Source organism: Pelodiscus sinensis, chromosome 19 (assembly GCF_049634645.1).
Source record: "Pelodiscus sinensis isolate JC-2024 chromosome 19, ASM4963464v1, whole genome shotgun sequence".
NCBI lineage: Eukaryota > Metazoa > Chordata > Testudines > Trionychidae > Pelodiscus > Pelodiscus sinensis.
In genome coordinates, this window is record NC_134729.1 from 20,670,427 (window position 1) to 20,694,439 (window position 24,013).

At 51.6% G+C, this 24,013-nt stretch overlaps 2 protein-coding genes and 1 long non-coding RNA gene across 13 annotated transcripts in view; 1 reads left to right on the top strand and 2 right to left on the bottom strand.

The window, feature by feature from the left end:
• Positions 1–5,232, bottom strand: part of ARHGEF18 (Rho/Rac guanine nucleotide exchange factor 18) — a 95,909-nt gene extending 90,677 nt beyond the window's left edge. For 5 of the 7 annotated variants that reach the window (XM_075902936.1, XM_075902933.1, XM_075902934.1 and 2 more), the window contains exon 1: positions 1,674–5,231. In XM_075902936.1, coding sequence (XP_075759051.1) covers positions 1,674–1,749 — 76 coding nt within the window. In that variant the 5' untranslated portion in view covers positions 1,750–5,231. Of the gene's footprint in view, positions 1–1,673 lie in introns of all 7 variants that reach the window. The other 2 variants (XM_075902935.1, XM_075902937.1) reach the window with 2 other exon arrangements.
• Positions 5,233–5,488: 256 nt separating this feature from the next.
• On the top strand, positions 5,489–17,277 carry LOC142819023 (uncharacterized). Its single transcript, XR_012896704.1, has 2 exons — positions 5,489–5,964; positions 15,129–17,277. It is a non-coding gene; the product is annotated as an uncharacterized LOC142819023 (long non-coding RNA).
• The window catches only part of INSR (insulin receptor), a 133,856-nt gene continuing 126,584 nt past the window's right edge, over positions 16,742–24,013 (bottom strand). For all 5 annotated transcript variants that reach the window (XM_075902958.1, XM_075902957.1, XM_075902956.1 and 2 more), the window contains one exon: positions 16,742–23,688. In XM_075902958.1, coding sequence (XP_075759073.1) covers positions 23,334–23,688 — 355 coding nt within the window. In that variant the 3' untranslated portion in view covers positions 16,742–23,333. The remainder of the gene's footprint in view (positions 23,689–24,013) is intronic.

The following is a 24,013-nucleotide window of genomic DNA, read 5'->3' on the forward strand; positions in this document are numbered from 1 at the left end:
CAGCAGCACCGGCCGGTAGACCGGAGCAGGGCGGAGCTGAGCAGCGGCCAAATGTCTGGGGCACGTCATTCAAATGCCCACCGTTCTGAGGCCGCGTTCAATGAACCCACCGTGCAGAACCTACCGCGCTGCAGGAGGGAGGGGAAGGGGCTGGCACGAGACAGCAGGACACTAGGGATGTAAAACCCCATTTAATCACTTAACCAGTTAACCCAGGGGTGGGCAAAAGGGCCTCCGCGGGCTGGATCCGGCCCGCCAAGCAGGTGGATCCGGCCTGCAGAGGTCCTGCTGCTCCCTTGCTCCTAGACCAATTAGGGCCTGTGGGTGGGGGAGCGCGTGAAGCCTCCTTCGCTCTGTCCCCGCCCTGTAAGCAGCGCATAGTGCTTCAAAGCACCTAGGGGCAGGGGAGTGAGGGAAGTCTCCTCCCATGCCAAGGGCATGGGCATTTTGGGGGCACATGGGGTGGGGGCAAAGGCACTCCCTCACCCCCAGGCCAATCATTGGACCACTCGATGCCACGCCCCTTCCACTCAATGCCACGCCTCCTCCTGTGTGGCCCAGGGCCACTTCAAAAAAATTATCGCCCACCCCTGAGTTAACCGATTAAAGGCAGGGCGGGTGAGGGGACCACGCCAGCCCAATTAGCCAGAACCGGTCAGCCTCATCCATTAAGAGTGGGGCTTACCAGTTAACTTTTCACATCCATAACCTTTCACAGCCCAATGCTCCAAGTTAGTACCACAACATCGTTACAAAGGGGAATTTGCTTTATTTGGAAATTAACACAAGGCAGCTCTGATCAGCTGCCTGCGTCCCAGCCAGCTGCCACGGCACATGCGGGTTTGGAAAGGGTTAACCTGAATCAGCCTGGTCCCCTGCCAATTTCTGCTTCCTGCTCAGCATGACTTTCCAGGTATCCCTCAATTTGAGTCGTAGGCCCACCCTGCGCGAGGCTCTTCCGCTCAGGAGAGGGGCGTGCCGGGGGGAAAAGGCAGAAAGGGAAGTGGGGAGAGAGGGGCTATGCAGGAAATGGGGCCTGTCTTGGATGAGCCAAGCCCAAGTGAATGTGAACTTCATGCTCCTCATGTCAGCCAAAAGCAAAACGTTTTCAGAGAAAGCTACACAGAGCTTGGGGCAGACGCACCCCCAGGCCAGGATCTGTCTCCTCAGTCACCGCTGGTCTGCAATTAACAAAGCGGGGCCTCAGACCACAGCAGCTCCCATCAAGGCTGTGTCAGCCCATCGGCTGCAGGGGGTCTCCTCGAAAGCACCAGAGGGGCTGCCAGCCCTTGGCACCCCCACCTCTGGCAGCTGAGCTCTCAGCATGGCGCAACCCGCAGCGCGGCCGCCTCTATAAAGCCCCATCCAGCCCTCGGGGAGCAACGAATCAAGTTCGTTAGGAAACCAGAAGGCTGCCATTTGACCCATTACCCAGCTGCTAGAAGCACTTAAAAGGTGCCCCGAAGAGAAGATTAAAGGGAAGGAAAAAGCATTAACAAATATTTATGCAGCATCCCGTCCAGCAAGGAAAGGCCCGTTTCTAAACACAGCTGCTCTGCCAAAGCGAGCCAGACTCCGCTAGCTCCCAGCTTGCTCCTGGCCTGGTGTCCGCGCTGCTCTGCAGCTGTCCCCCAGAACCACCGAGCAGGGCTCCCCCGCGGGTGGGACGTTACCTCGCTTAAAGGACCATCTCTTCATCCAGCGCTTTGAGAAGGACGGCCAGGAGTGGTTGAGCAGCGAGTCGGCCATCGGGGGGCCTTCGGCGCCCCGTTCGGGGATCAAGCCCAAGCAGAAGGCGAGGGTGCAGTCGCTGCAAAGCAGAGCCTAGCCCGGACTGAGGCAGCTCCGCAGACTCCAGCCCAGGAGCTGCCAAGAGGGGGGAGTGGAGGAGCCAAGTGTTTTGTCCAAAGTATCAGCTGATAGAGGAGGCAGCCAGAGGGAAATGCTTGTGCTTTATATCTCCCACCTGCGCGAAGGAGCCATGCACACTTCCTGCAGCCGCAAGGGCAGGCGGGATGGGACGGGCTAGGACCCAGTGCTGCTCCCTACGCGGATCGGAACTAAATACAACAGACTCCTAGCACAGCAGTAACTTTCCCCTCTCTGGCAAATCGCTCCCCATTCCGCTCCTGCTCACGCTGAGGATCGGCTGCCAAATCCGGCAGCCACTCCGGCAGCACGGCGGGGTCTTGGGTCCACGTCCCGTGGAAACGCCAGATGGACTCCAGGTGTACACCAGCCTGGGGTTTCTAGCTTTGCCCTAGGATATGCCGCCTGGTAAATGCAGAGCCGAAGCGAGGCTTGGAAGCCGGCAAGCCAGCAGCTGGGGGAGCAGGGGGTGCGGAGGGTTCTGCAGCAAACCCTGCTCTGGGAGTACCAGCAGCAGGGAGAAAATGTCCCTGGACCAATCTTGTCTCCAGCAAATTTTCCCCACAGCATCTGATCAGGCTAAAGGGGGCCTCATTTCCAAACAGCTTCAGATGGAATAAGAGACCTGACCCTTCACACAAAGTTTGAGTGAAATTGGACCCCTTGACTATGCTGGCTGCTCAGCACTCCCCCTCCCCCTCCCAGCTGATGTCCCAAACTTTTAACCCAATCCCTTGGTCCTGCAGCCCGGCTGAAGGAGCAGAGCTCTAGCCATGGGAATCCTGCTTTGCTCTAGGCCGGCGACTCTCAACCTTGCCAGACTATTGGCCCCCTTTCAGGAGTCTGATTTGTCTGAGTACCCCCAAATTACCCCTCACCTAAAAACGACTTGTTTACAAACTCACACATAGAAGCATCCCGGCACGGTGCTACTGACAAATAGCTGACTTGCTCCTTTTTACCATAGAACGATCAAATAAATCCACTGGACTACAGGCCGTCCTCGCTGAAAGTCCAAGATTCACCCTAAGTCCATGGCTGTGTCTAGACTGGCCAGTTTTTCCGGAAAATCAGCCACTTTTCTGGAAAAACTTGCCAGCTGTCTACACTGGCCGCTTGAATTTCCGCAAAAGCACTGACGATCTCAGGTAAGATTGTCAGTGTTCTTGCGGAAATACTATGCTGCTCCCGTTCGGGCAAAAGGGCCAGTGTAAACAGCTCAGGCAGGACAGTGGGGCCCATAAGGGCTCCCATCCCCTCTCACTGGGCACAAGCTCCAGAGGTCACACACACTCCACACGGCTCCAGTGGTGCCCAGATGAGCCTTCTCGCCCCAGCACAGGGAACAGCATCCAGCCGGGACCTCTCACCCACGGCCATGCTGTGACAGTGTCCATCTAGGCCTTGGCCCACCAGCCTGCCCAGCCAGGCTCATAAGAACATAAGAACGGCCGTACTGGGTCAGACCAACGGTCCTTCTAGCCCAGTATCCTGTCTGCCGACAGTGGCCAGCACCAGGTGCCCCAGAGAGGGTGGACCGAAGACAATGATCAAGCGATTTGTCTCCTGCCATCCCTCTCCAGCCTCTGACAAACAGAGGCCAAGGACACCATTTCTATCCCCTGGCTAATAGCCTTTTATGGACCTAACCTCCAGGAAATTATCTAGCTTCTCTTTAAACTCAGTTATAGTCCTAGCCTTCACAGCCTCCTCTGGCAAGGAGTTCCACAGGTTGACTACACGCTGTGTGAAGAAGAGCTGGGGCCTTTCCCCGCATCGGAGCCTGTTCTAAGGCCAAACGGCCAGGCAGCGCCCGTGTTCCTTGCCAGGAGGTTGGGCTGGGCTCCAGCCTACTGGGCATCAGGGAAGGGGAGGCAGCCGCCTCAGGCTGAGGGGGTGAGCTTCGCCTCTTCCAGCCAGCCCCCTCCTCACACGCTGCCTTCCCGGAGCATCCAGCCGCCTGAGGGAGCTAGTGGGGTGTGGCCTACGGCTGGGCCAGGCCTCCTGGCTCTGACCCCAAATCAGCATGTCCCCAGTCCCTCCCTGGGTCCCCTCCCTAGGCAGCCGAGCTGGTGACACCACCCTGCAGGGGACGCGGTCGCTCTCGCTAGCAATGAGGCCTGAAGCCAGTCCCTGGGTGAGACTCCAGCTGTCAGACCACACGGGCCCCAAAGGGATGCTCCGGATTGTCACCCAGGGCCACGTCTCCTGCCGAGTCCTAGCTGCGGCTTCAGGGCCCCTCCTCTCTTCCAGTGCTGCCAGTGGGTGTTGGGGGGGCCAGTGGGGCTCCTCTTGCAGGAGCCATGGGGCAGCCCCACAGCCTTCTCCGCCCTGTGCCTGCCTGTGGCCTGCAGCCTCAGGACAAGTGGGGCATGCACGCAGGCTGAGGGAAGCGCCAGCGGGAGCTGCCCCCAGCCCAGGAGCCCCAGGGTGACGGTGCATGGCACTTGACAGCCCTACCCCTCACCGCCACCGCGGGGCGGGAGGGGAGCTGGCACCTGGGGCTTCTGCAGAGGAGCAGCACGAAAGCCCCTCACCTCAGCTTGGGGCAGGCGTCTTTGCAAAGGGGAGTGGAGGGGGGGGAAGAGAGGCAGCACCGGTGGCCGCTGTGAGAAACAGGAAGCCTGAGTCACGTCGCCCGGTTGCCCAATGCGGCTGGGAGACAGGCCTGTCCTATTGGATGGGCAGCACTGCCACCTAGCGGCTAGCGCACGAGCCGTGTCCTCCTCTGGCCCCAGGTGGGCAGGCCGTGGGCAGTGGGGCCAGACTCCGACCCCTGTCCCCTCTTCGGACCACGGTGGGGCCTGCAGGTCACCGAGAGACAGGGGGACAAGCGGCTCCTTTTCGCTGCTCCCGGCCTAGAGAGGAGCCATCCCAACAGGGCGCTAGCACCCCTGAGCAGGGAACACCGTCGTGCCAGGACGCGGCGGGTGGGGAGCTACACTGGGGGGACAAAGACTGAGCCTCAGGGCCAGGCCGGGGACCGTCCCTGCCTCCCTCCCCAGGGTGCAGGGCTGCCCCCTGCACTGACCGTGGGGTGCTCTCAGGTGCTACACCCAGGAAGGCCGGACAAGCCCCCAGCCAGACCCCGCCCAAGCCAACCGGGAGCCTGCCTTGGAGCCAGAGCAGCTGCCCAAACTCCAGCCCCGGCCAAGAGCATCTTCCCTCCAAGCAGCTGGCCTGGCCCAGAGCTCCTGATCCCGCCAGCTCCCCCAGGCAAAGAGGAGGCCTCAAAAGTGCAGCCACAGCCCTCGAGCTCTCCCCCATCACCTCAGACATCCCCCCTCCTAGGGCCCTCGGGCCAGCCCTCACAGCAAGGCGGCAGGGGAGGGAAGAAGCAGGGAATTACAACCCCCCCCCCCCCCCCGGCTCCCACAGATCTCGTCCGTTCTCCCACAGGCCATTACAGCAAACAAGTGCCCCAGGGCTGGGAGCGAGGGGCAGAGCCTGTACGTTGGGTCTTACCCGAGGTGTGGGAAGCCTCTCCCCAGCTCACCGCAACAGCCGCCTCATCGGCCTATTCCTCCGGCATCTCTGCCCGGACTCAGGGCAACACGATGTCTTGCCACTTCCCCTTTCTCAAATCACAAACAAACCCGCCCCCCTTCTCTGCCCCGGCCCTGCGATTTGCTTGGCCCGAGGGAGCTCAGTGGCGTACTGACACCCACAGCGACCCTGCGAGGTGACACAGGCAAAGGAGGCCCGGAAGGGCGCTGCTCACGCCCCTTCTCATGTCGTCAGCCAACGTGTGGCTGGCAATTACCGACGGCTTCCCGTTCTGCTCAAAGAGAAACCACTGCCCCCCTGGCCTGCGCACCAGCCCCCAGCACTCCTGGGGAGCCAAACTGGAAGTAAGCGACGCAAATTGAGCTGTCACATGAAAGTCACATGTGGGTCCTGCAGCTTCGCAGGCCTCAGATGGAAGTTTCCATCCCTGCTGTACCCAGCTTAGCATCGCCTGGGACCCTGCGAGCCCGAACAGCAGCTTGGCTTTATCAGCTCTAAGCCATGCCTTGAACTGGGAAACTACTGAGCAGTCCACAAGTTTGACCTCGGTCCCAGCTCGTAAGAGTGATAAGAATGGCGTGGAGCCAGGTACGTGCATACCCGGTAAACAACTGGGCTGTGTCTAGACCGGCACGTTTTTCTGCAAAAGCAGAAACTTGCCAGCTGTCTATACTGGCCGCTTGAATTTCCGCAAGAACGCTGACTTCCTATGGTCTGAAATCAGTGCTTCTTGCGGAAAAACTGTGCTGCTCCCGTTCGGGCAAAAGTCCTTTGGGGCAAAGCTTTTGGGGCGGGGCGGAGGAAATTTCGTGCACTTCCCCCGCCCCCAGCCCTAATTGGCCCGGGGGTGGGGGAGCATCCAAAGCTTCTTCCCGCCCTGCCAGGGGCATGGGTGCTTAGTGGGAAGCGGGGGGGCAAAGGGCTCCCCCACCTCCACACCAATCATGGTCTGGGGGTGGGGAAGCCTGGAAGCATCCTGGTCCTGCCCCTTCCATTTTAGGGCCCCCCCTTCCAGAGCAGCCTCAGGGCCACTTCAAATATTTTTGAAAAAATTATTGCCCACCCCTGAGCTAGACAGGCAATCCCACAGATCTGCTCGGTCAGGAGATTTATGGATGTTTAATGGCGCCCAACCTGCGGGCGGAGCAGCCACCTCTCCAGGCCCATCCTGTTCCAAAGGGCAAATCTTCTCAGGAGAGCCCTGCTTACCAAGCCAGGAACGTAGCCTCTCCGGTTTGCTCGTCTCAGCCCTGCGCAGCCTCGCGAGGTACCTCCAAGACTCACCTTTGGAAAGGACTTCAATGCCGGCTGCTCCGTCCAGCGGCTCTTCAGACGAGCCCGCTCAAGAGTCCCTAGGTGCTGGAGGACGCAGCCAAGCTCAGCTCTTTTTCAAGCAACCCCCTTTCCCTACAATGCTGCCAAGGGGTCTGTCGACCCTGCCGGGAGCAGCGCTGGGGGCAGACAGAAGGCCAAAGTTGTCACTAGCATGATCTCAACTTGCTGGGAACAGCTAGGACGCCAGGGGCAATGGGTAGGATGCCAGCGCCTCTCGTCGCCGTGTGGAATTCCTCAGGAAAAGGCCGGCATGGGGCCTGCAGTATCTAGACCTGCAGGCCCCCGTGGAGTCTCTCCTGCATTCATCCCGTGATTTGAAGACCTCGTGCAGGAGGCTCTGTAGTGCTAGATCCACAATCATACGAGCCTAGGGCTGGAAGAGACCTCAGGAGTCATCGAGTCCAACCCCCTGCTCAAAGCAGGATCAAACCTCAACTCAATCATCCCAGCCAGGGCTTTGTCAAGCCAGGACTTACAAACCTCTAGGGATGGAGATTCCACCCCCTCCCTAGGGAATCCACCCCAGACCTCCCCCACAATGCCCCAGAACAGAGACTGACTCTGGCTGGATTCCAAGAAGAAAGGGGATTTCACTGGGACTGAACTATCTGTACCTACCGCCTCCCTGAATTCCCATTAATGAGAGACTGGCCTGAACCAAACCCTGGGATCCAAACCTTCCTGAGCTTGGAAAAAATCCCCAGGCCAGATGGAAGCCTCAAACCTGACTTCTGGGCCACACTGAGACCCCTGAACCCCATGGCTGAACCTGGGAGATACACCCTGGAGGAGGAGACCTGCCCTATTTTACAAGTCTGGCCGGATCACTTGAAGGGCCACTCAGAAGAGTTTGAAATGTGGCTGCATGATTTAAGCACTTGCACGTGAGTTTTGGGTCAGGGACCTTTTAGCTGGAGCCACATCCCAGCCTCGCAGCCAGCAGGAAGGGCACGAAGGGGCTTCTCCCGGCAGCGTTGGAGGCACTAGATGGCATCCGTACAGCACGTGTCCTTTTCAGCCCTTGGCTTTCCCGCCACAAGCATCCCTGGCTGGGGGAAGAAAAGGCCAGTTAAATGAAACAAGCTGCCCCTGTTTCACGCAGTCCAAAGCGACCATCAACCTGCGGAGGTAGGAGCCGGAGCTCTGTGAGTTCTCAAGAACTGCAAGGGCAGAGATTGCAATTTGGGGACGGGGGACGGCTCAGAGCAGCGGCCGCTGCCGCAGCACTGAGGACGTAGCACAGAATGCAGAAGTGGGCTGCCTTCCGGGGAGCGAAGCGCTGCCGCCGGGTGATGCAATGACAGGCTGTGACGCAGGTTCTCAGTTCCAATGACGGAACCCGGGCAAGGCAGGAGTTGGCAGCGAGGGGGTTGGGAAGCCATGATGAACACAGCCAGAGGCTCTGCCTTGGCCAGGCAGGACTGGAGGGCACCGGCCATGGTGAGTCCCGAAAGGCCAGGTCTCCCGTGGGGTCCCCCGCGAGACAGATAGGGTGGTGCTCTGCTGCAGAACACAGGGACCAAGAGGATGCACAGCTTTATGCTTGGAGCATTTAGCACCACAACCTGCCATCAGCAAGCCCACATATAGTGTGTTGATGCAGCTGGCAAGAGGCCTGGCCAGAGCAGGAAGGGCTGACCATGATCCCAGGGGAGGGAAGTCCCAAGGGGACTCCTGTAAGCAGCAGATGTTGCCACTACCAGGCACAGCAGCCCCCAGCCTTGATCAGAACAGCTGGAGCCGGGATACAGATGCTTCCAACATGGGTCCCTCTGTGGGACACCAATGCATTTTCCCACCTGCCTGGGAACAGCCCCTAGAGTCAAACAGGTATTAAACAGCAGCCAACAGAAGCACCCCATCCTGCCCCCCAGGATTAGAGCAGAGGAGCGCACGAAAATGAAAGAGCAGCCTCCAAATGAAAAGTGCCGCACTCTGCCATGAGCACAGCAACCCTTCAGTCCTGGGCTCATCGGTTCCCAAGATCGGCTGCACAACAGGAGCGAGTCCCATCTTGGCAAGCTAGCAGGTGAAGAGGCAGCTGGTCCAGCTAGCAGTTTTAGCTGGGAGCTGATCTCCTTCCAGTCCATTGTGCAATCGCAAGCTGGTGGCGGAGCTAGAACAGCTGGGAACGGGCTGGTCAGCTGCTGCCTGACACACGCACCTATTCTGAAATGAGTTCACCGTTAGGCCTCCTGCCTGCCTTGCAAGGCCTGGTCTATGCGGGTCCGCCCCTGAGGTGCTACCTTGGCTTATGATACAAGAGTTAGAGGACAGTCAATGGAGGATAAAATAACTGATGTAAAGAAACAAAGTATGACCTTTATATTATGCACAATTAATCTCTGGAACTCATTGCCACAGGACCTTGCTGAATTCAAGAGCTTAGCAGGATTCAGAAATAAAAAATGAGCCCTCTTTTGGGGCAATGAGAACACCCAAAGCTACACAATAGGACAGAATCTTGTAAGGACAAAAAGTCCTGGTTTGGGGGCAGAAGCAAACCTTGAACAGGCTTTCAGGAGACACTTCCTCCTGGCAGGTTGCTCTCATTTTCTATTACTGAATTCTAGTATCTTCTGCAGAAAAGTCTTGCGTGAGTCAGGAGGACACAGCCATAGCATTCCCTGGGCTTTGGTTTAGTTTCTACCTTGTTTCTGCTGCTCCCTCTGGTCACCTTATTTCCTTCCTTTTTCAGGATTCGCATTTCATTGAAGTTTTGTTTACTTGCTAACTGTATAAATAGCCAACTCCCATTCCAGAGCCAGCTGTGCTCAGGGGGCAGGCAGGAGAGATGCAGAGCACCAGAGGCAAGGAGGCAAAATCAAAATTAACCTCTGGAACTCATTGCCACAGGACCTTGCTGAATTCAAGAGCTTAGCAGGATTCAGAAATAAAAAACAAGCCCTCTTTTGGGGCAATGAGAACACCCACAGCTACACAATAGGACAGAATCTTGTAAGGACAAACAGTCCTGGCTGGGGGCAGAAGCAAACCTTGAACAGGCTTTCAGGAGACAGCTTGTGGAACTCATTGCCACAAGATGTCATTATGGCTAAGAAGGGGAAGTTACTCACCTGGTGTAGTAACAATAGTTCTTCGAGATGTGTCCCCGTGGGTGCTCCACTCTAGGTGTCGGGCTCGTCCCGGCGCTGCTGATTGGAGGCTTTTCGTAGCTGTAGTCGGCCGGACCGCGCATGCGTGGCAGGCTTCGCGCGGTTTCCTCAGTCACGCGGTCCGGCCTCTCCGCCAGTTCCTGTCATCGTCCGGAATCTGTAATGAGACAAAGAGACAGACCCGGAGTGGGGAGGAGGGCGGGACGTGGAGCACCCACGGAGACACATCTCGAAGAATGATCATTACTACACCAGGAGAGTAACTTCCCCTTCTTCTTCGAGTGGTCCCCGTGGGTGCTCCACTCTAGGTGACTACAAAGCAGTAGTCAAGATGCGCACCGGGTCAATGATTATTCGTAGAGGCTAGAACCGTAGCGGTATCGATGCCAACGGTTCAAAGGGAGGATGCATGATCGTGCGCAGGACCAGATCGAGGCTCCAGGCTGGTGGAGGGGGTCTGTGAGGTGGGTGTAGGTTCATCAGACCTTTTAAAAATCTCTTTGTAATTTGATGGGAAAAAAATCGAGGAACCTTGCAGAGGCTCGTGGAAAGCACTGATCGCTGCTAAGTGGACTTTCAGGGTAGACATGGAGAGACCGGAATCGTGAAGGTGAAGGACATAGTCCAGGATGTGCTGCAGAGAAGACACAAGAGGTTGCACGTTTCAAGTTCGGCACCAAGGAACAAATCTACGCCACTTTGCCAGGTTTTCCGAGTAGAAGCTTTCCTGCTGCTCATGAGAATAGTCATAACTCGCTGTGAACAAAGGTGTTTGTCATGTTTGAGCCAGTTATCAGCCACGCTGCGAGGTGAAGTGACTTGAGTCTGGGATGCAGGAGAGCTCCATCCTGCTGAGATAACAGGTCTGGGTGAAGAGGGAGTGGCCATGGTGGGCATATCGACATCCTGTACAAGAGCGGGTACCATGGCTGCCTTGGCCATGCCGGAGCTATCAGAATGACTGTCGCCTGCTTCAGCATTATTTTCTCCAGAGTCCTCGTGACTAGGACTGTCGGGGGAAATGTGTACAGGAGCGATCTGCGCCAAGTGGTCAGGAGAGCGTCGCCCAGAGATCTGCTTCCCATGCCCGCTCTGGAGCAGAACTGGGGACATTTGGCATTGTGCGCTGTGGCAAAGAGGTCTACCTTCGGCATGCCCCACCTGCGGAAGATGCAATGCAGGACGTCTGATCTTATCTCCCATTCGTGATCTACCGGGAATCGTCTGCTCAACGAGTCCGCAATGACATTGCTGATGCCAGGTAAGTATGACACTGTGATGGTTATGCCATTCCTTATGCACCAGTTCCACAACCGTATCGCTTCTGCGCAGAGGGAACGAGATCTGGCGCCCCCCTGCTGGTTCACATAGTACATTGCCGCCACATTGTCTGTGAATACCCTGATGGTGGCGTGCCATATGCGTGGGAGAAAATGCTTGCATGCTAGGAAGATGGCACGCAACTCCAAGAGATTGATGTGATAGGTCTGTTCTGTGGAGGACCATTTGCCGTGAATGCGCTCGCTGTCCATATGTGCCCCCCAGCCTATGAGGGATGCATCTGTTGTTATAAGCACGGAGGGTTGAGGACGACGGAATGGGACTCCGGAAAGGAGATTCTCTGAGCGTTTCCACCAACGTAGGGAATCGCGGACATGAGGTGGCACAACGACCGTCTTGTGAATGTTGTGCTTTTGTGGGACGTATACTCTTTGCAACCAATGTTGAAGATTTCTGAAGTGAAGTCTTGCATGTGGGACCACGAACATGGTAGATGCCATGTGGCCTAGAAGACAAAGGCACATATGGACGGATACAGTTGGGGCGATGTCGAGGACCTTCAGTAGGTCTTGTATCGCTTGAAACCTGTCTAGGGGCAAGTATGTCCTTGTCGTGATAGAATCTAGTATTGCCTCTATAAACTTTATATTCTGTGTTGGAGCAATGGTTGACTTCTGTTCGTTTATTATCAGACCGAGAGAATCGAACGTGCTTCTGGTTAACGCGACCATTTGCATGGTTTCCTGATGCGTTGGTGCCCTTATAAGACAGTCGTGCAGATACGGAAAAATGAGAACATGCTGGCGACGGAGGTATGCCGTGACGACCGCTAGAGTCTTTGAAAAAACTCTGGGGGCCGACGCCAGGCCAAAGGGGAGGACCCTGTACTGGAAATGGTCGTTGCTTATCACGAAGCGTAAGAAGCGTCTGTGCTCCGGATGGACCGTAATGTGAAAATACGTGTCCTGTAAGTTGAGGGCCGCAAACCAGTCGTTGTGATCTAGAGATGGAATTACTGTGGTTAGAGTTACCATCTTGAAATGTCTTTTCTGCAGGTAACCATTGAGCTGACGCAGATCGAGAATCGGTCTCCACCCTCCTGTTTTCTTTTGGGTCAGGAAATAACGGGAATAAAAACCTTTACCCCTGAACTCTTCCGGGACCATTTCTATGGCTCCGATAGCTAGCAGGTGCGTAGCCTCCTGCCATAAGAGAGTTTCGTGAGAAGGGTCCCTGAAAAGGGATGGGGTTGGTGGATGGGTAGGGGGTATAGAAGTAAAGGGGATGGTGAAACCTGATCTTATTATTTCCAACACCCATTTGTCGGTGGTCACTTCGGCCTAACGATGGTAAAAAGGCCGAAGGCGATGATGGAAGATGGGTATGGCATCGGCAGTGGTGGTAACTACAACTGGTGTAATCGCGCCCCCGACGGGAGAGTCAAACTTGTTGTTTTGCGTGCAGCGCATTGGTCGCCCTAGATGGTTGAGGACGTCTACGCTGAGGTCTTTGTTTGGACCGAGTATGATCAAAAGGACAAGGTTGTTGTCTTTGAAACTGAAAATCATATCGCCTTTGATACGGGAAGTACCTTCGGCGACGGAATGGTGGTACGTACATGCCAAGAGTACAAAGAGTTGTACGCGAGTCTTTGCCAGTGTGCAACACCTCATCTGTTTTGTCTGCAAATAGTTTCAATTTGTCGAACGGCAAGTCTTCGACTTTTGCCTGCAAATCTCTAGGGGCCCCAGCGGCAGCCAGCCATGACGCTCTGCGCATGGATATCACGATGGCTATAGACCTTGCGGCAGTGTCTGCAACATCCATGGCTATCTGAAGACTAGCCCTAGAACAAGCATACCCCTCCTGTACAACGGCTCGGAGTATAGCCTTATCCTCCTCGGAGGCGTTTTGGGCAAGCTCTGCCAACTTGGCAATATTATCGAACCCATGGTTGGACAGAAGTGCCGCGTAGTTGGCGATGCGAAGAAGGAGGGTAGAGGAAGAGTAAACTTTCCACCCAAAAATGTCCAGTTTCTTGACGTCTTTTTCCGCTGCTGTATTTTTTACTTGCGGATTTTTGGCACGATTAAGGGCTGCATCCACTACCAAGGAATTCGGCTGGTAAAAAGAAATTCCAAACCCTTGGATGGAACGAAATATCTCTTTCCCGCCCGTTTCGACGTAGGTGGGACAGAAGTCGGGGTGTGCCAGATCTCCGAGGCTGGTTCGAGAATGGCCTCGTCAATGGGAAGTGCTGCTCTTGACTGCTGCCTGAGGTGCAAATTTTTCAGCAATCTATACTGTTTGGCCTGTACGTCCGTCATCTGAACATTTTGTGTCTGCGCCACCTGTTTGAAAAGGTCCTGGAATTCTCGACTGTCATCTGGGGGTGAAGCGTCTCCTTGAAATACTGCCTCGTCCGGTGAAGATGAGGAAATGTCGGCTGGAGATATTGTGCGCGGAGGAACATCCTAGTCCGAAATTTGACCCTCCTCTGGTTCAGACAACTGAGAAGGAGGAGGAATGGAGGCAGTCGCCAGAGTCTTGGGCGACGGGGCTGCCTGTTGTAATGAGCCCACTGGGGACTGGTGTCTATGCAGCGAAGCATGACAACAGCATGAGTGAGGAGGAGAACGAGATCTTATGTAATGATGAGAGGAATGATCTCCACCTCCATGTCGATAGGAACCGTCGGGGGATGGTCTTCTGGATGAGTAAGCACTGCTGTATCTACTACCATAAGATCTCGAGGGTGAACAAGTTGGTGAACGAGATCTAGAAGCATGCATCCCAAAATGTGGTATGGGGTGTCTGTAAACGTAGGTGTAGTGGTGCCTCGAATGGCGGTGCGGAGAACGCGGGCTGTGATGATAACGAGGCTCCCTGGGAGAATGGTATCTAGGAGGGGAGGGAGACGGTGCTGGCGAAAAGATGGGCGAAGGAAAAGGGGACACCCTTCTCGGAGCCGACTTCCTTTGAGCCTTCGTAGGTACAGCCGAAGGCATGGCTGGAGGCTCATCAATAGAGGAATGCCTGGAGGTTTGAATACCCCATCATCTAGTACTAATATCGGTGATTGCCGCACCGGTGAAGCCAGGGTTCGTAATGGTGCCTCAGGCAGGACCAAGCTGCAGTGGTCCGCTGGTGCCGGTTTCATAATAATTTGCGGTGCCACTTCCGGTACCGCAGATTGACTGCAACTCGGCACTGCCTTCGGTGCTGTGGGCTATTGGTGCCCCGGTGCCGCCTGCTCCGTCAGTGCCGCCGACTGAAGCGGTGCCGGCTGCGGTGCCGTGCCGTGTCTCCCGTGCTGGTGCAAGGTTGGTGCTGAAGCTTTTGAGTCAGGCACTTTCATAGGCAGCCGCCCGTGAGCCAACGGTGCCAATATCTTCCCTGTAGCCTTAACAGCAGTTGACTGCGCCGGTACCGAGGAGGAGCACACCACCAGCTTATGCTTCTCCGGTTTTTGTTTCGCGGGTTGAGCACCCGTTCCGGAGGTACCGGGTCGGTCACCCTCAGTGCGTTTAGATAGAGGGGCCGCGGCCAGGGAGACTTTCTTTCCCTTCTTCTGAGCTGACCCCCGTCAACGGCGAAGACCTCCTCTTGCGCTCCATAGGAGGATCTCTTTGAGGAGTTTCTGAAGGCTGTAGAGCCTTATCGAACAGGATGAGCTTCAGCCTCATGTCCGTCTTTACGTGCTCTAGCCGTTAGCTTGGAACAGTGAGCACATTTGCTCGGCACATGGGACTCCCCCAAGCAACGTATGCATGCGTCGTGGCTGTCGGACGCTGCCATGGGGTCTTTACATAAAGAACATTTCTGAAACCCCAGTGAACCGGGCATTTTGAAGTAACTGGTTCCAACAGCAAAACGAACTAATAACAAAACACTAACTAAGTCCAACTTGGACTATATAAATATAAATATTATAACAATTTTTTTTTAAACAACAAGCACTAACTAACGAACGAAGTAAAAGGTGAGGAAACTAATGAAATTCTTTTAACTTTTCTACAGAAAGAAGGGAATTCTGAGGAGAGACTCTGATCTCCGTCAGCAGCCTAGGACGGTTGAAAGGAACTGGGAGAGGGGCCGGACCGCGTGACTGAGGAAACTGCGTGAAGCCTGCCGCACATGTGCGGTCCGGCCGACTACAGCTACGAAAAGCCTCCGATCAGCGGCGCCGGGATGAGCCCGACACCTAGAGTGGAGCACCCACGGGGACCACTCGAAGAAGAACTGAGCTAGATTAAAAGAATGAGGGCACTTGGTGGTAAAGATTACATCTACACTGTGATTAGACTCATGGCAAGGCCATTGTTGGCCCAGGCCTTCTAATTAGGGCTTCAGAGACTCTGACTATGATGCTAAAATTGCCGTGTAGATGTTCGGGCTCAGGCTGGAGCCTGGACAGCATCAAAGTCTGATGTCCAGCCTCAGCCCAAACACCTACATGGCAATTTTTAGCCCTCACAATCTGAGTCAATTGACCCAGGCTCGGAGGCTCAGTGTGACGCAGGGTTTTATTGCAGTTTAGACGTACCTAAAGCTAAAACCACAAGCTCCGGGCTTCAAGCCAATGTCTATTAGGGGCTAGGACAAGCCCTTCAGGGAGAGCCCACTATGGAGTTCTTGTGTCTTCCTTGAAAGCAGCTGGTGCCAGCCAGGGTGGAAGACAGAAGACCAAGCAGATGGGCTCTGGGTCTGACCCAGTCTTGCAATTCCCACCTTCTCAGCCCCAGTGCTCCCAGCATCAGGCACATTTCGTAGCTGAAAGGAGTGTTTGTGGGGAGTGGGGTTGACTTGTCCTGCAGACTCAGAGGGGAGGGAACAAGAAACCGCTGACCAGGGAGATGAAAAGGAGAATCTGCCACAGATAAGGAAACTGACTGGGACCAGCCCTCTTCCTTCCCTGGCTCTCCCCAACGGCAGGGTTCTGGCACCAGGGCTCTGCTTTCGCAAGGGCAGAGGTGGAGCCAGGAAGGCAAACAGCCATCTCCTGGACTCCCACCAAACAGCAGACTTACACACCTGCCAAAAGGGGGTGCCTAGCTCCTGGTGTCTTGTGGCACGTGATTGGTTATGGGGTGGGAGAGCTGCCCCTTCCCTTCCTCCCTCAGTCCGCTGTAGCTTTTACACAGGACACCGGACTAGATGGGTCACCAGCACATTCGATCAACTCTGCAGCTAGGCATGGAGACTCCTGGAACAGTCTTATTTAACCTGCCTATGTGGGACAAGTTCTCTCTAAAAGGGAACTCGGGCGGGGGAGGGGGGGCGGAGGGAGAGAACCCAACCAAACCAAAAACGAATTTCCCCCTTGCTAGAAGCGAAAGGTGGCTCTAGACATCTCTGGGCAGAAAGCATTCCTTCTTGCAAATGTATCTAGCAGCTTCACGCTGGCTCGGCACTCCTCTGCCCTAAGGACAGAACCCAGAACAGATCACACAAGCAATTATGCAGAGGAGTTAAAACACACCTCACACCACAAGTCTATAAATTGGCAGGTTTGGGTTTTCTTCTTAACATTCATGTTGCCACTGAAAGTATCGCTTATTTCAAGAGAGGAATCTAATGCCTTTACTGTGATAAAGCAGCATTCAGTGCTGGACAGAGAGAAGAGACAAGAGTTATTCTTGGATAATTTATTCAGAATTTTAATATAAACAGTTAATTGTTCAATATTTTACACACAGCAAGATTTTTAATATTCAAACTTTTTTTATACTTGTCGCTGCTTGGCTCTTATATGAAAACATTGAAAAAATAAATCAAGGTTTTTTTTAAATTTTGTCTTTTTAAAACCATGGCACGTTTTGATCCTTTATTTCAAAAAAGAGGTATCTGCAAGACTACCAGCATTCTGGGACCTTCTGTGTGCAGAAGGGAAGGCAGGAGCAGCAAGATTAAACACAGAAAATATAAAGACTTCACCGAACTTCACCTAATACGTAACTGAACTCACCTTCAGTTTATTTAAGGTACAAGCAGAACAACATTGGTTTTTGGCTGAGTTTGATGACACATCTGCATAGTTCCTCAAACACAAACTGTTTGATACTTGAACAAGTGGACTCTGCACCCCACATACGGCTAAACATTTTTAAGTTGGCTTTTAAAATTTTAATTCAACCTTCCAAAGTAAAAAGTGGCCTCTCTAAAAAAACCATCATTTTCGGGGGGAGAAGGGCTTATATATTCAGTAGTGAGCATTGAAGGATTACTGGGTGCTGCTGTGTGAATTTAAATTACGGAAGAGTGCTTTGGTAACAATATTTCCCAGTTCAACTTATATTTTTATGTTCATTGGATTACAAAGACTATCAAGTAGTTTGCAATACAAAGCCAGACCTAAACTGGGAATATACTTTGCAGAGTGTTAACCTTGGACCTGATTCAGCAGGCAGCTCAAGAGCATGCCTAAGTGTAAGTCATTGAAAGGAATTTGAAAAAGTTAGGCATGGCCTTAAGTCTGGCCCAAAGCATCTGTCCGTCACTCATGATTTTCTGGAATGAGTGAAATGAAACATTTACTAGGATTTTGGACAGTTTAGGGATTTAAGAACAAAAATGACTTTCAGGAACGTTCTTTCTTGCTGACTGCAACTACTTTGGCAAAAAAAGAGTAACACTGTAAAAATTAATACTAACTTTATTATATAATATAAAAATCACCACTTCTCCACCTGTACTCTTATAGCTTGCTTTGTGGTACAGTAACGTGTGCTGAACTGCAAGAATAAGTGCTTCTGGAAAGACACGGGTGGTGTGTTATTTTCAGAAAGGACATATTTTATGGCAGCATGTATTTGATAAAAACAGAAGTTTTAAAAATGCCTTCAATTATTCAAATTCCTTCAAAGGATGAATTTACGGTTGGCCTCATTCTTATGCTATTCATAACAAGGCAAGCCAAAATAGAACAGGGTGAGGCATGTTAATGCTCTTACATCAGCATTTGTGTACAGTATGCAAGCAGAGTTAACATCGAGCCAAGCAGAAGATAAATTAAAATTGGCCTTTTTATTAAGTTCATAGAAACAACTAATCTTATCTCAGACTTGTATGTATTTCTGAAGTTACTATTCCTCAATTTCAATTCATTCAACAGCTCCTTTCCCTGGCCACTACTCATCGGAAACTGATCGGTGGCACCTACTGTGCTGTCAAAGGCAATTAGTTCATGACGCAAAACATGCACACCTAGTCTCCACGTAAAAGAGAAGTTCCAAGAGAAGTTTCGTCTGGTGGCTTTTGAGGCAGGCAAGTAGAGCCTTGGAACCCATCTCACATCATTTGATGGGACTCCCAGCATGTACCTCTTCAGCAAACATTTATGGCACAAAATATTTTGGTTTGAATTCTAACTTGTAAAACAAGTGTTCAGTTCCAGTCGGATCTGGAGGCACCAGCTCGGTGGTGAAGGCTTAGAGCTCAAGGCCCCTTCTTCGTAGCACAGTGACATGCAAGAGGGAATTTGCTCTCCTTTCCCCTTCCCCCAAAAAATGAGGCTCAAAGATAATTGGCACGGTATTTCCCTCACTCCTGTCCTCCTCCTTCCAGATGTTGCCACCATATGCTAGGTAAATAACACGAGGAAAAACTTTGGGATTTCCCCAAGCGAAACCATCATCATATGCAACATACTAAAAATGAAGCAAAAGAGTCCCATTATGACAATACAAATTTGACAGGAAACCGATATACCACCCATAATCCACAGTACCCTTTAGCAACCTAACAGCAGCCTGTTTCATCCAATGTAGTTGTGCTGCTACTCAGGTAAGAAAGATCTCAAAGTTGCAGCTTGGTCTATTTCAGGTCACGTGTCTAACCTAATCACTGCTGGCACCGTTAGTCAATGATAATTAGCTCTTCCATTGTACAACAATAGAATATTTACAAGCAGCCACAACAGACATTTTTTAACCTAGCCGATAGGTTTTTGCAGTGCAAGGTGCTGTACTGCAAGTGAAGTACCACCCGCTTTGCAAGAGGCATTCAGAAAGTGGCAACTGAATTGAACGTGCAAATTCTTCCAAGACGCCTGTCTGTTCTCACGCTTTAACAGCACGACAGCAGTGCAGCACACAGAGACTCACGGCTTTTCTAGTTTTTGAAGTAGTGTTACAAGGCGGGGTTGGACACCCTTTCCAGGGGCGGAGGGGGGGGGGGAGCTAGGAAGCAGGGATGGGACAACTTCCTACTTGCATCACAAGGCAGCAGGATCAGTTTTCGGGGGAATGTTTGGAAGGGTATGCATCCAGGCCTATGCTGTGGTTGCCAGTACCAATGATAGCCAGTGAATCGTGCTTTGGGCAACGAGAAATAGGGCTTCTCAGTTAATGTGCTGTAGCTGCTCATCCTTAGCCATTCCACTTTAGGTCCTGGGCTATTGTTCTCCTCCTCGCCACTCACCAAAAGGCAGGATTTCTCCTGCATCATGAGCCTGTGCTTCTGTTACAGTCATGGCACTTTCAGCTCCCATACGCGTCTGTTAAGTTCACAAGAGCTGCAGCTCCCCACGGATAAGAACAAGCCAGTTATTACGAACACCTTTCTGCCAAGGAGTGAGTAGGAATAGCTAAACACCAGACACTTTTGTTTACCAAGCACAGATCTCGCCAATTCTATTCGTGCACGGGTCCTGCTGGTGTTATAAATGTAGTTCCCAGCAAGGCCCTCCAGGCATCTTCCGAGCCTCAACGCGGTAAAGGATCAAGAGAATTTTAACAGTGTGGACCACAATGTCAACTGTGGGCTAAAAATGAAGACTTTCCAAAGCAAACTTTGAGCTTGAGCAGAGCCTTTTCAATTGTGCTTCTCACCTCTACAGAAATGCATCAGCTCTAAAAGCTAATTGCTGAAACAGCTGATGCTTTTTAAAAAGGAACAGGATTTCAAACACTCTCTCTGCCCCCAATACACATGCAGAGCAAGAGAGATGACTGAAGTCATCCATGCGAGGATGGAACATGTATTTATGCCATGTGAAGAGACTGCCTGGACCACAAAACACAGAACGTATTCCCTGCCTTCTTCAAGGAGCTGGATACTGCAAGTCACGTGCATTCCACAGAGCCAACCAATATCGACGAAAGCCAGCCAAACCCAATCTGGGCTTCCAATGGTTGGGCACGTATATGGTCTTCTACAGTGCCAATAGCAGCTAGAGACAATCACTTCTATTCTGCAATGATCCTAAAGCAACAGTCTGGTGAGAAAGTTGTACTTCAGGGGACACAGCCTGCTAGCATTTACTCCAGATTCACACTAGTATAAACTGAGAACATGGATACAAGCCAAGCTGTCCTACTCAAACCAGACCTATTAACCACTGTTGATTATCTGGTCCACACTGGTCATATGCTATTCCAAACAAATGCCATTTATTCTATTTCAGGGCATTATATCAGGATGTCCAAATGCTTAAAATATTAAGCCTCGGAAATTGCTATTTTGTCCATATCAGGATATTTTCTTGATCACAGCAGAACTCAGAAGACTGCATCAGGCAATATGGCCATTGCTTACTTGGAGCCACAAATACGGTCTTTGGTCGTTACTGCTTAAGTGAAGTGATAAATAATGACTTGCTGTTCTCCCATCCATCCGGTGACTGGTCCCTTGTATTGGAATCTGCTGATAACAATTTTCCCCAATTCACAATAGGTCCAGACCAGACTATTTCATCAAGTCTAGAGATGCACAATATTAAAAATCTACTTATGGGACACTGAGGTAGACTGTGCCAGAACAGGACAAAAAACCCCACCACACCCTCTTGCCTAGTTTTTAAAGATAAAAATGTACACATTTTGTATGTTTTAAGAAAGCAAATTGTATGTTTTTACAGTGATTTATTTTATATTAAAATAAATAAAAATTTCCCTAAAAAGGAAACCTCTCAATTAGAAAAGTGTGTGAATACTTCTTCCCTGCAGTGTGGCATAGAGCTGCTAAATAGCTACTAGTTTGTAAAGCACAAGAATGCAAGCTAGGCCTTTCCGACTGTAAGATCCTGGCCTCAGATTTATGCAAACACACTTTGCATCTCATTTTGTGAACCATCTTTTTGTACCTTCTCCTTTTGTCCTGACTGAGTCAGGCCCTACAAACACAAGAGGGCGCTGTTCCTTTCAGGAGGTGCAGCACATCCATAATCCTCTACCTAGCTGCTATGCTACCAGGCATCTGTGGTTTTGGGTTAGCAGGGAGGGATCAGTGATGTGCCCCCTATTAGCGCCATCCCGTATTTTATTTTCAATGATTGGTCTTTCAATTGCAGGGAGGACGAAGCAGCTACACGTGCTCTGGAAAACAAGCGCACAGATGCCTGCCTAGTGCCATGTCCAGAGGAGCCAGGAATGCACCATTTATTCCCAACACAGGGAACTCATGGGGCCACTGTGTTAGTCATGGCTCCCTGAGCTGTCCACAAAGCAAGGCTGCTGATTTTCACCTTCTGTCTCCCTTCGAAACCTTCACCCGCATTACAATAGCCTGCAACATCCAGGAGGTTTGCTTCTTACATTCACTGCCCTCGGCTACAGCCCCTTGCCCTGACAGGACGTCCTTTCATCACTGTAAAAGACGTAGTTTCATGATGCTTGTCTAACACCCTAAGCCCAACAGCTTTGCCATTTATGCAAACAGCAGCAAAACAAAGCCCAGCCCCAAACCCACAAGTTAGCATCCTGAAGAGCTGGAGGCGTTAGCTAAGAACAAAACGGCCCCGTAACTATCCATGAGGCATGGTGCAGGTATCTCAGGAAAATGCCAAAGTCCCACTTGCTGTGCAAGGCTGAATGCCCTTGCAGGCTGCAGACAGGCACAGGTTAGCCCCCCACAGTCACGTTCAGCTTCAACTCCACTTAGGGAGCCCAGAAGCCTGGCACTTGGATTAGTCTCTGTTCTGTTAAGAGTTTTCGTTCTTTCACCTGGAGCCATTTTCTCCAAAGTCTGTGGAAAAGTGCACAAGGAAGGGAAAGAAAGTGAAGTTGCACGACAGGAGGCGAAACAATGCTTTGCCATCTCCCGCCAAACAACAAGTCCAAACATCTGTATCTTGGGGCTTTCACTGGAGCCAGCTGACTTGGATATAAATCATGAAACTGTACTTGAAAGCCTTGTCAAGTACAAACTTAACACGTGCTTTGTAGTTCCTAAGCGGGTAATCAGCTAAAACAAAGTTCATTCCGAAATCCATGTACCACTTTAAGACCAAACAAACTCTCCAATCTTCTCCCCCGAAAAGGATCAGAAACAGTCAATAATTTATATGGTAGTTAACATTTAAAACTAAAAATATTTTAAATATGTTACAACAAACAATATATATTCTCAATGCAATAAGGACAGAAAGCTTGATAGCAGGTCTAGGGGTTCCTGTTTTGTTTGGTCTTGAAAGTAGCCACAAATCTCAGATTTCTACTCCTTTGGCTCCTAGCATATTTTTTTATATGCTAATGAGAGAAAACTACTCCCAAGAGTCCTTAGTACAAAAATAATCTGTTTAGAGTTCAATCACTCCAGGAAACTGGGAAAGAGAGGAGTACACACTTCCAACAAGAGGGACGCTTCTGTGAGAACATACAAAACTTATGTACAAAAGAAGTGTATATTTTTGTATATACACCCCATGTATTTATACTGCGCACGTGTGCGCGCGCGCGCACACACACACACACACACACACACACACGGATTTAACTCATTAAAAAAGTATGAAAAGCAGCAGCTATTGGTCAATCTGAGGAAATGGCATGTCCAATTGATGGGTGTTAAAATCCTTCGGCTGTAGTGAAAAAACAATGTTTCTGAAGAGGATGCCATCAAGCTTGGAATTCTTCTGAGACCATTTACGAACTGCAGAAGTTTTGTTCTGCACTTTTATAATGTAGCTCAGACATCATCCATTTTCATTTCCTTTGCTGGCAAATGTGGATTTTCTTCTTTCAACCTAACTTATTAGGTCAGTTCCTGTTTTGAACCATGGCTACAGAAGGGACAGCCACCATGGAAACCTCTTCCATTTATGTTCACAGATAAGTCCATTGACAACCACTCAACTTATCAAAAAGTCTCTTAATCATAGAATGATTAAAAATCTGAACAGAAAGTTCGTAGTTGTATGTCATACGCTGTGGCAGCAATAACAAGAGTCCTGAGATTCATGGAGGAGAAAAGCAAAGACACAACCTTTGGGCCAAACAGTAGGTGTTAGGAAGGGCTTGACCTGGGCATGGACAGAATCCGCCCATTTTTCTTGCCACCGTTCATGTGAGTGTAAGGTATATGCTCTTCATAGTTCCCCTTGAGGCCCATGGAGGGCCCATTGTCCCGCCCCAGAGCTTTGTCCCTCTGCGAATAGGAGGAAGGGTCAAGGGGAATGCTCTCCATGTTCTCAAAGTCCATCTCAAACTCCTCTGTCTCGGGAGGTTTGTTTTCTTCACTGTAAAAGAACGAGACCTCCCGGAAGCTGGGGTGCAAGTCCTCCTTCAGCATCTCAATGATCTCAATGAACGTCGGGCGCATTTTGGGGTTGTACTGCCAGCACATCTGCATCAGGCTATGCCTAAAAGGGGACAAAGAGGAGAGTCAGTATCAGGGAGTCACTTTCACAGGCACAGACGTGAGGCAGAGACTGGTGTAATCTAATATCCAGACCAAGACTGGAGCAAACTCCCTGCAATGGCTGTCAACTCCCAGATTCCCTGGTCAATCATTTCAACTTACAGTTTATGTTTCCTTCTCATCCTCTCCAGTTTCAATTCCTGGTTTCCACATTTCCTTCTACAGCATCATGCTCTTCTTCCATCCCTCTCAAGCCCCTCGACTCCCTCAGACTCACCAGAAACACAGGAGTGCAAAGAACCTCCCGGCTGTATGGCCCATTCTGC